The sequence below is a fragment of the Coturnix japonica genome, chromosome 6, assembly GCF_001577835.2.
Source record: "Coturnix japonica isolate 7356 chromosome 6, Coturnix japonica 2.1, whole genome shotgun sequence".
NCBI classification, from domain to species: Eukaryota; Metazoa; Chordata; class Aves; order Galliformes; family Phasianidae; genus Coturnix; species Coturnix japonica.
In genome coordinates this window covers 1,524,107-1,539,690 of record NC_029521.1, presented here as the reverse complement: position 1 = coordinate 1,539,690, position 15,584 = coordinate 1,524,107, and the positions used below count along the sequence as shown (strand labels likewise).

General features: G+C 38.2%; 1 protein-coding gene across 3 annotated transcripts in view; it reads left to right on the top strand.

Moving 5' to 3' along the window:
* WAPL (WAPL cohesin release factor) overlaps positions 1-12,879 on the top strand; it is a 56,294-nt gene extending 43,415 nt beyond the window's left edge. For all 3 annotated transcript variants that reach the window (XM_015866005.2, XM_015866006.2, XM_015866008.1), the window contains 10 exons: positions 1,983-2,094; positions 2,955-3,052; positions 4,461-4,537; positions 5,569-5,744; positions 6,021-6,136; positions 6,819-6,980; positions 8,125-8,332; positions 8,841-8,929; positions 9,950-10,045; positions 10,419-12,879. In XM_015866005.2, coding sequence (XP_015721491.1) covers positions 1,983-2,094; positions 2,955-3,052; positions 4,461-4,537; positions 5,569-5,744; positions 6,021-6,136; positions 6,819-6,980; positions 8,125-8,332; positions 8,841-8,929; positions 9,950-10,045; positions 10,419-10,484 — 1,200 coding nt within the window. In that variant the 3' untranslated portion in view covers positions 10,485-12,879. The remainder of the gene's footprint in view (positions 1-1,982; positions 2,095-2,954; positions 3,053-4,460; positions 4,538-5,568; positions 5,745-6,020; positions 6,137-6,818; positions 6,981-8,124; positions 8,333-8,840; positions 8,930-9,949; positions 10,046-10,418) is intronic.
* The last annotated feature ends 2,705 nt before the right edge of the window (positions 12,880-15,584 follow it).

Sequence of the window (15,584 nt, the reverse complement as noted above, 5' to 3'; positions counted from 1 at the left end):
TTGCTTTTTTTTTCCTGAGACATCTTTATTTTTTGAAACCATATTGAGCTGTAAATGTGTTAAATGCTGCAGTACCTCACAGATGGAAACTGGTTTCCTCCCTGCTGCACCATCTAGAAGTAGGCTGTGCAGTGTTGAGAGAATATTTGCAAGCCGAATGATGTGAATAGATTCTCTGCCAGTTTGTGACGGTAGCAGTGGTAAGTGGAGACAATAATGAATTTCATGTGCAGAGGATAAACTATTTTCAAGTGAATCTCTGTCAGGAGATATAAGAAGTAACCTCCATTTTGTACCAGGTGACAGACTGGCAGAAAATGCTGACAGAAAATGCAGGCCTTCTCGAGTTACAGCAAAGATGTGTGTTTTTTCTAACTTGGATGTGACCACTGAAAAACAGAAGGATTGCAACAGATGTTTTGATAGCTCCAGTTTGTGCTTTACCAACTGCACGTTACGTTTTTGAATCTCATTTGGATCAAATGAAGGTGATCGATCCAGCCCCCGCCTGTATCTTCATGCAGAACATGCTTGTGTGACTCTAACTGGAAATGAGGTTGGGCTAATTTTTGAGTACTCAGAAATGGATGCAGAGGGCTCAGCTTTCCGGCCCACTCTCAACACTGAAGAATGGAAAGCCAGAAACTGAGAAGGAATTTTTTGTGAATTGAATTTATTTTGGGCTTTTTCTGGTGTGGGAGGAGATCAAACCTGCAGAACTTGGCCGTCCTGTTAGAGAAGGGCAGTTTGCCTTTAGTGTAGCCGAGTATATGTGATACTTGAAGGTAGATCTTAACTGTAATTAAACCATCCAGAGCGGGTTCTCTTTTCAGCTGGTGACGTGTTACTGTGAGGGAACATACATAAAACAGAACAGAATACATGACTGCTCAAAAAGAAGAGTTAAGATCTGAATCATCAAAATCCACATGAGAATGATCTTTGTCCTTATGGCTGTTGACAACTAAAGACAGTTAGCTGGTGCCTGAGTGATGAAACAGCTGCAGGAGAATGGCTAGTTGTTGTTGTTTCCTCTGTGATGGAGAATTAAGAGGCTACTGGCTCAGTGATAAATGACCTGTAGTAGATTTGCTGCTGCCTGTGCTCTCCCCCCACAACACCCTCCTCAGAAGCATTACAAAGCAGACGTGTCAGTGAAGGAAGGTAGCTTGCAAGTGGTTAAATTCAGCTCACCTTAAGGAAGCCTTACAGCTTTTTCTCTAGCTGTTCATGGTTGAATTTGTGGCACAGGAAATTATGAGGTGTATCGTAGCCCAGATTTACCTGCTGTTTCTTTGGAGATTACAGAAGTTGATGCAGTTCTTTGTAGGTATAAATCTTATACATACATATGTATATGTCTAATATGTGTATAATATCTTTTATTATTACATTTGCCTGTTATACAGGCTTTTAGAAAAGCAACCTAAATAGTAATGCCGTCATTAATGGGGGGAGCTTGGTTTAAAAAAAGCTTGCAGAGGATTAACTAAGGTAATAACCTTAATCTGTTCAACTGAAGTCTGCAGGAAACAGAGTTACCATCAGTGCTGTTGAATTTAGATCTGTGTTCCTCCTAGAGAAAAGAATTCACTGAAGTAAGATGCTTTTATCAGCATTTTAGTTTCATTGTTGTCATCAGTACATTTAAAATAAAACCACACAAACACAGAAAGCCACTGTTGGAGGCAAATGAATTCTCCAAGCAGCAAAGGCATTGTGTCAGGGAATAAGGGAAGCAGTAAGCAGGTTGATTTGCTGTCTGGCTAGAAATGCAAAGAGATCTTTTTTCATCAGTAGCAAGTCCTTTTAAAAAAATCAAAAGAGAAGCTGTTTCTGTCTGTTCTTGCTCCCTCTGGTGGTTTTTCTGCTCAGAACCTCCAACTTCGCTTAAATGGCTTTTCTATGAAGTGTATTTATATGATCTGCTATATTGGCTACAGCTGCATGTGATGATTTCACTAATCCTGGAACTCTTTCAGACCGGGCATTTGGCAATGGAGACGTTGCTGTCTCTCACCTCGAAGCGAGCCGGGGACTGGTTTAAAGAAGAACTGCGTCTCCTAGGAGGCCTCGATCATATTGTAGATAAAGGTATGCTGGGGATTCTGCTTTGGTGTTTGGGGCAGTTAGTAAAAGCTCTTGGCTTTTTTTTAGTACCCATTTTCTATTGTTAAGAATTTGAAAAAGCCAATTCTAAAAATAGCGGGTTCTGTGTCATGCTTTTAGAAAACATTAATGGCATTCGTTTCTTCTTTGTGGGACTGAAAGTAGCTTTAAGGTTAAGCAGAATGTGGATAATATTGTCTGCAGTGTAAGACTAAAAATGGATTAGGTTTAGACAGAGCATCATCTGTGTGCAGCATATTGCAGTGTACGTGTCATATCTGCTGTACGGTTGTGTAGCATTGTTTTCAGGCCTGGTGATGTGTTTTTTTTTATGTGGTTTGGTTTTGAGTTTTGGTTGTTCCTACTGAAAGAAAGGAAAGTGAACTTGGTAAAAATGAATTCCTGAGCATTTTGGTTCTAAGTAAGCAGAGAGGAGGACAAAGGAAGGATTGAGGAGATGAGTGTTCATCTTGCATGTGGCTTCAGGCTTGCAATGTGTGGGGAGAGCATTCCTGTTGTATGTTTTTCTTCCCCTCTTCCACAGAACAATGCATTTTTAAGAGGCCTGGCCATATTTATGGTTAAGAAACAGAATCCTGTGCTGCATGGCATCTTCTTTGGTGTTACAAAATAAAATGTCCATGGAAATAGAACATTTTGAAATGCTGATAACATCTTTAGGATGGTTTCCTAGTATTACAGTTTCATAAAGCGTAACACATGGTTCGTAACAACTCCCTGAATAGTTAATAAACGCTTGTAATTAATAATATTTAGGTAATTTTTATGTATGGCTTTTGAAGACTTCATCTTAATTGTAGAAAATGTTATTTTTTTCCCTTTAGTTAAAGAATGTGTGGATCACCTCAGCAGCGACGAAAATGAAGAGAAATTAGTTGCTTCATTATGGGGTGCAGAAAGATGTTTACGGGTCTTAGAAAGTGTAAGTAATAAGTGACATAAGTAACAATATAATGCTTTTCTGTTCGGTTGGGCTTTTTTGGTTGTTGTTGTTGTTTGGTTTTAATAAAAGAAGGCTACTGGCATTGGAACGTTTATCAGGGTTCCTGGAACGCTTGTTGAAAATTCTGTTGTTCTTTACGAGAACATAATATTGGATATTGCAAATGTACTGCTGTTAAGAATAGCTGAATGTAATTGGACGCTTCTTCTGAAGTTCCTTAAGAAATTAAAACTTGCTGTCCATAGTTATTGTTTTCCTAGCGTGAGTTTGCATTTGTAATTTCTGGTAATAGCACATCATAACTGTGTTTTCTTAATGGCAACAAAGTGATGTATATGACGAGGATTACTGCATTCAAACATGAGCTAACTGCCTAGAAGAGAACTAGTCATGAAGTGAGCCAGTCATGGATACTTAGACAGTAAATGTATTTCAGTGAAAACTTCTAACAGAATCAAAATAATACTGTAGAGCTTAATTGACAAGAACTGTCGATTGAGGTGTGGTAAGCAAACAGAAGACGTGTAGTGGTGTTTTAGAATTGCTCCTTTACACATCAGAAAGTGGCATGCAGGTTCAAAGTATGGGGCAGCATCCGTAAACCTGAGGGTTAATAGCTGCTGTGGCTTTTTCCTCAGTAAAATAGCAACATAAAGGTACTGTAATGGTAAGTTAAAAACTGAGAAAGATGAACAAACATAAGGGTTGCTAATTAAAAGTTATGGCACTTCTCTCTTTTACTTGGATCTTGAGAAACTTCCAGATCCAGTTTCTGGTTTTATATTCAATGGATGGAATTGCCAAGCATAGTGGAGAGGCTTGCCTAGTAGCAGAATATTCATGTATGAATCTGAGGATGGCTTCTGTGTAATTGGATCTTTATGAATTTTGGGAAAGAAGACAAAAATCAACATGCCAGACAATGCGAGTTAAACATTTTCTGTTTCTGTAAATTGATTCTGTATGCCAGTCAGGAGAATCAAGGGAAAACTGGATGTTGCATAATAAGCTCTCAGAAGTGGAGCTGACATCAAGTTTTAAATAGCAAAGTATTTGCATGTGTGCATGCCCGTATGCATGCACTGGGACTGCTGAGTCCCAGGATATGGAATCAGGGTTCTGCTGTGGCTGAGCATCTTACCACAGAGTTTCTGTCTGCCATGTATCTGGGAGTAGATTCAATATGATGGTCTTGTGCTATTAATTATTAGCTGGAAACTCCAAGGAAGTATGGGTACAATATACCAACGTGTTGGTAAGTGGGAGTTTATGCTGGATAATAACCATGAAACATGGAACTGAATAAACTGGGGTAGTGATGGAAGGGAATATTACTTCAAAGGACAAGAAGAATGCCATTTTTAATATGACTTTATCCTATTTGCAGGTAACTGTGCATAATCCAGAAAATCAGAGCTACCTGATAGCGTACAAAGACTCACAACTCATAGTCTCCTCAGCTAAGTAAGTTGTAAAAAAAAAAACCAACATTTTATCACAGCTCTGAACATGATATGAAGGAATGGTATATAAAGAGAAAAATTCTAGGGGGTACATACGTAACTTATATATTGCTTTTCATTAAGTAATGTTAAAATAAGTGTTGTTACCATTGTTTTAGGTGAGGGTGTCACTAACTTCTTGAGTAGTAACAAGATTTGGTGCTGTTACTGTTGGTTCTGTTAAGGTTGCACTGGATTAAGCTCTTTCAGTGCCAAGATGAGCAATAGGAAAGTTTCTTTTTGTTTGTAGTATTGTGTTACTCATAAGTGTTTACTGAAACAAAGCAGTTTCAGCAGGCAGTTGACAGACTACCAAACGATAGAAGAATTTTGTGCTGCTTTGTACTCACTAGGCCACTTGGCAGTTGGGCTGAAGTCTCTGTTGACTGGCAGAGATGACGTCCCTCTTGTGTTACCTTGGTGGTTCACGAGAATGCAAGTTGAGCTGAAAAAAACTCTGCTGGCTTCACTGGAAAAAGAAAGTTATGATTGCAGGCCAGATGTTTTGACCAGTATATTTTTGACATCTTTAGTTTTGTTTGTAACTGATATCAGTGTTGCCACTTCAGTGTCAGATGAATGTAATGTAGTAGGCTCATAGAATGATTGAGATTGGAAATAACCATCTAGTCCAGCTGTCAACCCATTGCCACCATACCCACTAAACCATGTTCCCCAGAACAAGCTTTAAAACCAAGGCAGTTTGAGTTTCAGGCAACTAAAAATATTCACAGGCTTCTAAGCATTTGCTAATGCTTTCATTTGCTAAGCTTTCATGTTTTTTATTTCACAGTTTTACTTAAGCTTACAGAATACCTCATAGGTGTGGATATGGATAGTATGTGGATTAACGATAGTTAATCGTTTCTTCCTGCGCACTTGAATAAAACAATTCTGTGTTAAGTTCTATGTTTGTAGTTTTCCTGATGAAATATAAGATGAAAGATTCAGTACGTTGTCCAGGTAATTGTGTTCTGTATCTTCTCTTTGCAGAGCATTGCAGCATTGTGAGGAATTAATCCAGAGATACAACCGTGCTGAAGACAGTATCTGTTTACCAGACAATAAGCCCCTGCATCACCAGAATGTAACTAACCACGTGGGTAAAGCAGTGGAAGACTGCATGAGAGCCATCATTGGTGTCTTGCTCAACCTAACAAATGATAACGGTAAAGCAAATAAGTTCAGATTCTGTTACAGCATCAGATAATATATTAATGTAAACCTTTTTCTTATGTATGCATGGTGGGTGCTTGCTTTACAGCAATAAGTTAGTTATCTTTCAGAATGGGATGAATAATTGCAGGTATTAAGTGTTAAAAAGATCTCTGCTTTGGCCAGGAGGGCACAGCTCATCTAGAGGGCCAAAAGGTTTTATCCATCAGCTTACAGTAATGAAAAGCAGTATATTCTAAATCGAGCCCTGGAACTCTTTCTATTTACAGAATGGGGTAGTACAAAAACAGGTGAACAAGATGGTCTGATAGGCACGGCTATGAATTGTGTGCTTCATGTTCCGAAGTTCCTACCTCAAGAACAGAGATTTGACATTCGGGTGCTGGTAAGCTCTTGTATTTGTTACATTAGCATAAGATGTTCTGCTGTTTGACTGTGCCTTCAGCTGCTTCAGTTCCAAATTAAGGAGCCGTCTGTACAGTCTCCATTGACTGTACTCTTAGTGAGGTTCTTATAGAAGGTCTCTGTGCAGCCCAGGGAAAAGCTGCTGAAGGATTTGAGCCGATTTTCTATGTGTTTTATAGGAAAAGTAGATGAATTGAGAGACCTAGGTTAATAAGACTGTGTAATATCTCATTGTCAGATGTCACTTTTAAAAGCACTATGCTTGTTATGTTTTTAGTACAATTTTATCTGATTTACCTCAGTGGGCATAAAGTAGGTCTTTGTGTCCTAAGTAATAACACTAAACATGTGTATGTGAAGGACCTTTTAAAAATAGACGCTGAAGGTTGGACCCCTGTATTTCTTAATCAAGAAATGCAACTTCACCTTTAAGAATGTGTGGAATGATTACAGTTCAGAACTGCAAGATCTGGAACTTGTATGCATGATTCTCATTCTTGGCTCATATTGCTCTAAATCCTGATCCCTCAGTCTATCAAGCTGTTCTATAGACGTGTGCTAGTAAGTTATGTATACTCAAGAGATAAAGCCTGAAGAAGACATTGATCTGGATGGATATTTTGTTAGGGTTTTTTTCACGTGTGACTGTGCAATTCTTTCAGGGACTGGGTCTGCTGATCAATCTAGTAGAATACAGCGCTCGGAACAGGCACTGTCTTGTCAATATGGAAACATCCTGTTCTTTTGACTCATTCTGTTCGGGAGAAGGAGATGATAGCCTAAAGATAACTGGACAGATTGATGCTGTTCAGGCTTTAGTGCAGGTAAGAAAAGACCCAAAAATGTGCTTTTTATTATCAGAAATTCAAGGAAGAAGGAAGAACTCAGCAGTGAAGATTTTTGTCAGAATTTTCTTCTGTTGTGCATTCTGAGAATGTAAAACATTGTAGAGGGAGGAGGGGAGCTGCTCACAACGTGGGTTTTTCAGTACTGACCTTTACAGAAACAGCTTCCTAGGTAAAAGAAGGTGATGTCTTATACAGACTTTCAGAAGCTGCTCTGTTAAGCTTTCTCACTCCTGTGGGGTTTATTTCTTGTTGCGCTTTTAAACAGCTGTAAGAATTGTAAGTTGTGTTATCTGCTTTGCTTCCAAAGATTTTTCTAAGTGTCATTTTTAAGAGAGTTTCAGACCGTTTTTAAAAATCACGCTGCATCAATATTCCCATAAGAGCAATGAATATGAATCTAACAAACATGAATGTGGAGCAGCATTCTTTGATGCTATATTGACTTGCTTGTCAAAATATAAATCAACCAATGTGAATGAGTTCCGATGTGCTAAGTAAAACAAAAGGAAAGAAGAATTCTGATTTACCTCCTTTTTACCAAGTGGTGATAAGTTTATGGATGCTTTTAGCAGTTATGCCATTGAACTGTGTGAAATAACTGCCCAGCAGCAGAGGAAAAAGAGCAATAATCAAGATATTAATATTAAATATATTAATGTGCGCAGCTCTGCAAAGTCATAATTAGAATTGATGGTTATATGGTGTGGGAAGTAGTTTGTAAGATGTAAGTGCGAAGTATGAGAACACGTTGAGTTACATTCGCCTTAAAATGGCTCCAGTCATTTTAAATGACTTCAGAATTCCGGCTTTTTACCTATCTTGGCAATTTTTAGTCTTCAAGTGGCGTCTCAAAGAAAATGATGAAGCATTTATGGCAGCCAAGAGAAGCCTGGCAATTGGTTCAATGCTGGGGAGGGTGGGAAGTCTCTTCTGCAGAGCACAGCATTAGTGTGATAAATCAGATTATCCTTTGAAGAAGAAAAGGCTTTCGCGAAGAATAGTATTGAAGGCTAACTGTATTAAAGGGGTGAATTGTGAAGGGGAAATAAACTTTCAAGTCAGTTTAATGTGTTTAGGGTTTAATTTATAATAGAAGTTCTTTTGATGTTTTCCCCATCAGCTATTTCTTGAGCGTGAGCGAGCGGCACAGCTGGCTGAGAGCCAGACAGATAAACTGATTAAAGAAGCTCCTACCGCTCAGCATGATAAGAGTGGAGAGTGGCAAGAAACAAGTGGGGAGATACAGTGGGTCTCCACAGAAAAGTCGGATAGTACTGAAGAGAAAGATAAGAAGGAAGAAGATGATGAAGAACTTGATCTTAATAAAGGTATGTTGTGTAGTTTTGATGAGCTCAGAAATGATAGATAAGTCTCTTTTGGCATAAATTCCTAATTTATCTTCTGCCTCCTGTCTGCTGTCCACTGGGTTGAGATTTCAGCATATTCTCTTGTGAAACTATTACGGAGCGTGGGTGGGAGCAGCTCGGAGATGAAGCATGAGAAATAGATGCACCGATGCTACTATCTTATTGGCTTATAGCATTACAGGAAGCGTAATTTTATTTTGTTGTGTTGAACATGCAGTTTGTGCATTGCAGTAATAAAAGTACAATGCAATGACTTGAAAGGGAACAAGCACTGTTTTCCTGTCAGAGAATGTGTGTTGCTAAGTTAGTAAGGAAGGAGTTTGATTCTTGCTGCTGAAATCTCAAAGCAAAAAGTCATTTTGTTTGAGGAAATCGAATTCTGGAAAGTGATGATGAAAGATTTTATTTAAAGCAGTAGAAGATATCAGCTGCTTAGAGGATACAATACATGAGTTGTCTCTTTTTACAGCTCTTCAGCATGCTGGGAAGCACATGGAAGACTGCATTGTGGCCTCGTACACAGCATTGCTTCTAGGCTGTCTCTGCCAAGAGAGTCCAGTAAGGGAATAAGTCAATAACTCACTCTTTAACTCCAGTAGATTTTTTAATGAAGTAATAATTTGCATTACCAAAATGGGTTCATTAAATTAGGGTTCAGCGAGTGCACTTACTCGGCTACAGTGATGTATGTAGTTCTGTGGAAAGTTGCCAGAGGTGTTCCATACAGTACGAGTATTCTGAGTGTTAGTATATTTATCAAAGGAGACTGGATTTGAGTCTTTAATCTTTCTGTGCCTCTCTCTCATTTATTGTTAGTCTTAGACCACAAATGAGCTTACTTTGGGAAGGCAAATTGGCTTGCCTGCAACTTTTTTAACTAAAAGCTTGCTTTGTTTTTTCAGTAATTTCACTGAGTGAGTTAATGTCGTCCTGTTAGTTTATTTCATCCTAGTCTGATTTTTATTTCCAGTGAAGTTGTATGAAATTGTGCAGGTCCACAAAAGCTGAAGGTGATTACCTCAGATTGGAAATGCGTAGTAGGAAGTTGAATGTAATACTGAAGTATGGAACTCTGGCAACTGCAAACTTCAAACTGTGGCATTAGATAGACATTCAAATGAGAATGAGGCTCAGACCTGCCTTCTGGGTAGTTTCAACTGAAGGGATATATTCTTCTGCATGCTATTCTGTACATCCTACTTGCTTCTTGATTACCTTTACATGAATATAGTGTGTAGGGTCATACTGATGTTAAGTGTTGAGATTTATTTAGCTTATTAATTGTAAAGGGATCTTCTCTGTGTGTCAGGAGAATAACCCAGTCATTTTTTTTCAGTTCTTGGTAACCTGGTTAGGCCATGGGGAGATTTGGTGGTAATAATCTTTAATCCAGAAAAGGTTGCAGGAATTGCTGTATCCTAGAAATAAACTCTGTAAATGTAAAGAGCCTTGAATCACAGAGATGATAGCAAAGTGCCATCTTAATTATGCTATAAATACAATTGTCTTGCTGCTTCTCACATGGCTCTCAGTGTTGGGAAAATATTTCCCAATTTAAAATAGTTCTGTTTTTCCTAGATCAACGTGACTACTGTGAGGGAATACTTACCTGAAGGAGATTTCTCAATAATGACTGAAATGCTCAAAAAATTTCTCAGTTTTATGAATCTTACCGTAAGTACTACCTATTTTAGATATATGAAAATAGAGATTACTGTAGTTTTGTCATCTGCTATAATAGCCCATACGTTTTTAGAAGCTTTTATGATTCTTTCAGTGGGCTTCAGAAGAGCTTGGAGTCATTTTCCATGTTTGCAATTATTGAAGATCTATTTCTGTGTCTTTTATTTGTCTATTGTATTAATTAGGAGCTACTTTCATTCCGCTTGAATGTTACTCATCAGGAAGATGCTCGAGTCCTCTTTCTGACTGTTTTTACTGCTATCTCTAAGTCCTATAATTCTGAAACGAGCGTAGCCCTAGAATGTTTTCAGGCGGTGCTATCTAAATGCTCACTTGGTGCTTTGTCTTCTGTCACATTTTCCAGTGTGCTGTTGGAACAACAGGCCAGAAATCCATCTCTAGGGTGATTGAATACTTGGAACACTGCTAGATACTTAACTTCCGCTGCAAGCACTCTAATGCTGGAGCTACCCTTAGACAAAAGAAGTCATGAAAGAAGTCCTTGAAGGATATACCGAGAGCATTCATCTATGTCATTCGTGTTCGGATTTTTAAGGCTACCTGGTCTCTTAACCATGCATTCAGCATTTTCTAAAAGACAGTTACTACATCAATCTGCAACTATCAAAAATGAGGGGAAAAAGGTTCTGAGGAAAGTAAATAAAGAAACCATGCTGTTTATGATGCAGTGCAGTATTTAAATATTTTTGGCAGGGTTTATCCTCCCTATCTTTTTTCTTGCTTTGTTCGTGACCAGTTTCAAGGGGAAAACTTGCTGCTGATAGTGCAACTGCTGTTTACTGTTGAGCCACTGTTTCATGCCAGCCAGGTGCAAAGGCAGCTTAGCTACTGAGGTATCAAATGTTCTAATAAAGAAGTTCTGGACAGCAGCACCGCTCCTATTTGAGTTTAATTTGCTCTTGCTTTTTTATTACTAGATTATTCCAAAATCGTAAAATATAAATTTTTAAATACTTTTGTGATTTTAACTACTGTCTATATTTAAAATTTGTTGGAATCCAAAGAGGTGAGGATTGGATAGTTTATTTTTTATACTGTTTTGATTGAAATTAGGTCGTTGAACTATTTCTCAGTTCTAAAACTGTCATGGCCCATGTACTGTAACCTAGTAAGACCATAACACTTTGTAATTCCAAGATGCATGCAAACCCATAAATACATAAAGCCATTTGAGAGGGTGTGTTATCCACAAAGGAAATAAAAATTGTGCCCTGTTTAAGGAAAAAAAAAAGAAGGGGGGGTGGGACTGGGGTTGGGTGGGGGGAGGGAAATCTTCATTCCCAGGGCAGTTTACACTTCTAACAAGCGGAAACTGAAATGCTGTTTAGATTAGTTTCAAGGAAGTGCTCGAGATGTATTTTGTAATGCTTGATACAAAGAATTTGGATGTTGTAGGGGGAAGGATTTTGAAGAGGCTAAAACACCAATGGGGATTAATGTTTCCAGCTGACATAATCTTTCTATTTCATCCTTCTGTAGTATGTCAAAGTTTAAATGCATACAACGCAAAGCCTTAAATTGCTGATATAGCTAAGATTTTGTTCAGTCTGAGGTCTAGTTCACAGCAGAGCATTGTGTTTGAAGACTTAAATGGAACAAGAAATCCCAGAAAATACATTACTTGTGTTTCTTTAATATTTTTTTCTTGCACTCGTTATTCAGACCAACAGAATTGGTAATTATTTTTATTAAGCTGGTCTTGAATACTTGCAGACTGTTCTGAGATCTGCTTCATCACATTTTTAAATACCTGTATAGATAGTTAAATCATGTTATTCCATTGAATTTGTAAAACTTGAAGCCATAAAAATATTAGTTCTATGTATAATGAGGGGGAAGTAACAGGAAATCTAACCTGCTTTTAGATCTTGTTATCTCCGTGTATAAAGTTACGAACTTGTGCTTTTGTATCAGTGCCAGCTGTAAATTTTTTACATACAGTGGCTGCCTTCTATGTCTTCCTATTTTTGATAATGCAGATTGTTGAGAATTCTGTAAGGAAGTAACTGATTAGCGGCACAATTCCTATGTTGGTCATACTTTTTGCGTTTTCTCTCATCACCTTCTAAAATTTAGCGTATCAGTGTAACTCAGAAAAGACTTTGAGGTTGTGTTCCCTTGGCTTTAAAAACAAAGCTGAACCTAAACAATTGAGTACCGAGAGGCAAAAGCTGTATGTAAACCATCCGTATTGAGAGGAAGCTCGTGAATATTTTGTCCATCCATCCTTCTGATTTAAGAACTTCTCATTTGAAGTGGGATTTCAAAACGATTATAGAGTTTCCGTGGGGTGAGAGCAACATATGTGGTGAAGGGGAAATCAGGGACAACTGCCTTTCTTTGTTACACTGGTAACCTTTTGGGAATTGATTTACCTCAGTGTTTAACAGGTTTTTTTTTAATGTAACTAATTGTCAAGCACTGACAAATGCAGATTTCTTGGTTTTTTTTTTCTCTTTGAGGGTGGGGGGAGAAATCACCCTGTGAACTGCAGTGCATTTTTGTGTGTTAGACCCTCAAATAACTCTGCGTTAAAGGGTACTTGAGGCCAACTTGCAAATTAAAGTTTTAAAGTAACTTTTTTTCCATTGTAAATATTTGTGTAAATAATCTCAATTGGAAATTAGAACGGTAGAGTACTTTTCTGAATCCAATCCTATTTTTATTTTATACAGTATTTCTCAGCTGTGATCTTTGGAGCAAAAGCCAACGGCAGGAAAAATAGTTTGTACCAGTTTCATGAAGTATGTCTTTGGGTTTTTGTAAATAATTTTAACTCAAATAAAATTGCTACTTTCAATACATATCTTGTCTTTTAACATGTAATAAAGCACTCCCCTGAGTGACTGCAGAAAGAAGGCAGCAGCAGGTAAATTGTCAAATGCAAAGCATGCAGTAAGTAGAGGAGTGCATTGTTTCACGTTGGTGTGATGGGATGTCAGAATTCAGTGCCTGGACCCCCACGCTCTGATTTATCGAACCAGCCGAGCTTGAACTGTTCTGGAGAAGCTGTACTGAATCTTGAGGCGTTATTGGAGATCTCCACACAAGTTGCTATTGATCTTTCAGCTGAAGGGACATGGCAGTTCTGAAGAGCTGTAATTAGAGTAACAAAAATGTACAGAGAAATCGAGCAGGTCTTGTTGTAGTGATACTTCTTACATTATGAAGGATGTAAATGGCTCTTTTCTTCAGCACAAAAGCAGTTGAATTGAGTTGTTCTGTACATCAATCTGAATGATGCTTTAATTTGTTAAGGATGGAGTTTTTTTTCTATGGATTTTTATTAACTGATACGATACAAGAATGAGGTGCAGAAAGTCCTGAGCTGTAGAAAAGATGATTTAGATTTGTGCCATCTCATTGCTGCTGTTAATGAGCATCAGCATAATGGAATTGAATTGCTGCGCTGTAAAGGGATCCTGCTGGAGGTTGAGATCTGGAAGAGGATGTTACTAGAATGTGCCACTGTTAATAGTAGATAAAGCTTTACATAGACAAGGGTTTAAAAATAATAATAATAATAATTGTAACCTCTAGTGAAATCAATATTTCCTCTGGGTTTTGTCACTAGGTGTGAAATGGAGATGTTACATGTGGGTGCTTTGCGAAGACATCCGCTGAGGCTTCTATAGATTTGGGAGTAATCTGTTCACATAGATTATTTAGCTTTCAGACTGTTGTAAAATGCAAGGTTTTTGCATAATGACTCAGGCTGGCATGATCTGTGCAGCACCAATTTATTGTAAGCTTAATGTAAAAGCAGGCTGTAGTGCTGGAGATAATTTCTCAAGCTGCCCTAATGGAGTAGGTTTTGCGCTGGCAGCAGATTGATTCTAAGTAGAAGATTGGACAGTGATCACAAAGGTATAAAAGCTTTGTTCTTGTTCTCAAAGCTGAGCACCTGTGCCAAGTGCACAGCTGGAATACTGCGGTTCTACAGGACTGTGTCATTGCTATATGGCTGCTTCCATGTGGATAAAATGATGGTGGGACCTGCCATAGGATATCCTAACAGACTTTTTTTTGCCATGAGTGATGTTTTCATTCTCAAATACTTCAATGACTCGATATGGATATTTTTGGTATCAGATCCTCCAGCAAGTACAGTGTCTTCCCTCATTTTCTCTTTTTGGACATCAGCAATTACTTGGAGTAAGGAAGTCAAAACATATTTAGTCAGTGGGACTGTTACCAGGCAAACCCATGTGCCTCTTTCAGCGGACGGTTTGTTGCTTTCCTTATTCAAGCCTTTACCTTATTCAAGGGAAACAGACACGTACTTGAGTTCAAAAGGTAAAGGAAAAAAGTTGCTGCATCAGGGTTTTCCTTGCAAGATAATACTTCAAAAACTTGTTAACTGCTTCATTTTTAAAGACGATGAAGCTGGAATTTGCCCTGAATCTATTTGCTAAATGTTTTCAAAACCAGGCCAATGTAATTCTTGCTTACTGCTGCTTCACCTTTCTGTGTGATATTTTATTTCACCTTTGGATAAAAGGGTTCTTTTAGCTACACGGGACAGAAGCCCTTCACACATTCTATTCTTCCTGTCCTGCAGGTCCCATGTCCAAGGAACTCTGGTTTATTAAGACATTAGCAGCATCAATAGGTGTAGATAGTCTTACTGTAAGTGAGAGTGAAACCTTTATAAATAATGCAACAACTGCTTTAAGTCCTTATCCAAAGGTAGATTGATTTACTAATGCCACAGAGATCTTAATTCCAGCTGTGGAAACTGACCTTGAGTTAGTGCTGTAGGTTAAGTTTCAGGCTGCCAAGCTTGGTATGACACCTGTCTGTGACAGTGGGCACTACCTGGTGATGCAGAGGATGTTGCAAGGAGTCATTCAGACTCGGTGGGAGCAAAGAACTGTATTAGAGAAAATGCCTTAACTTTGGAAGGAACATACGTTAATATCTTTCAACTCCTGTTGTCCAAGCCGTCTCACTAAGCCTCCAACCCCTGATTAAATGTTGAATTTGTATTTCACCTGCTTGGAAGTAAAGGCCAAAGAATTACTTGAAATGTGCTTTTGAAAGCCAGGTTACTAAGAAATAAAAGAGCTGCTTAGACAACAGAACATATTTCCATTGACACTCACTACATAGTCTTAAAGTTTTAATCTCTGAGGTGATGTGAAGATACTGAGAAGATTCAGTGCTGGATGAACACAAATAGTAAGTTTAGCAGTGTAACACCTAGTGATGCAGCACTGATGGCTTCTTTATTTTTGGAGTAATTGAAAGAACTAGGAGTTGTATTTAGATTTGCTGTTCAATGTAGGAATTATTGATCAATATTCTGCGTTATAAGATTTAGTTGTCTCTGCATTTAATATTTATCCTAAGTGAGGAGGAAGAGCGTTCACCTGGAGTATGGAATGGATTAAGCGATTCCCATTCTAACTGCAAAGCTGACCCTGCGGTTGTGTCCTAACACAGCAGTACAGTGCTGATTGGGTGAGTGAGTTCACACATTTGTTCCTGTTCTAGAACTTTCTATCAC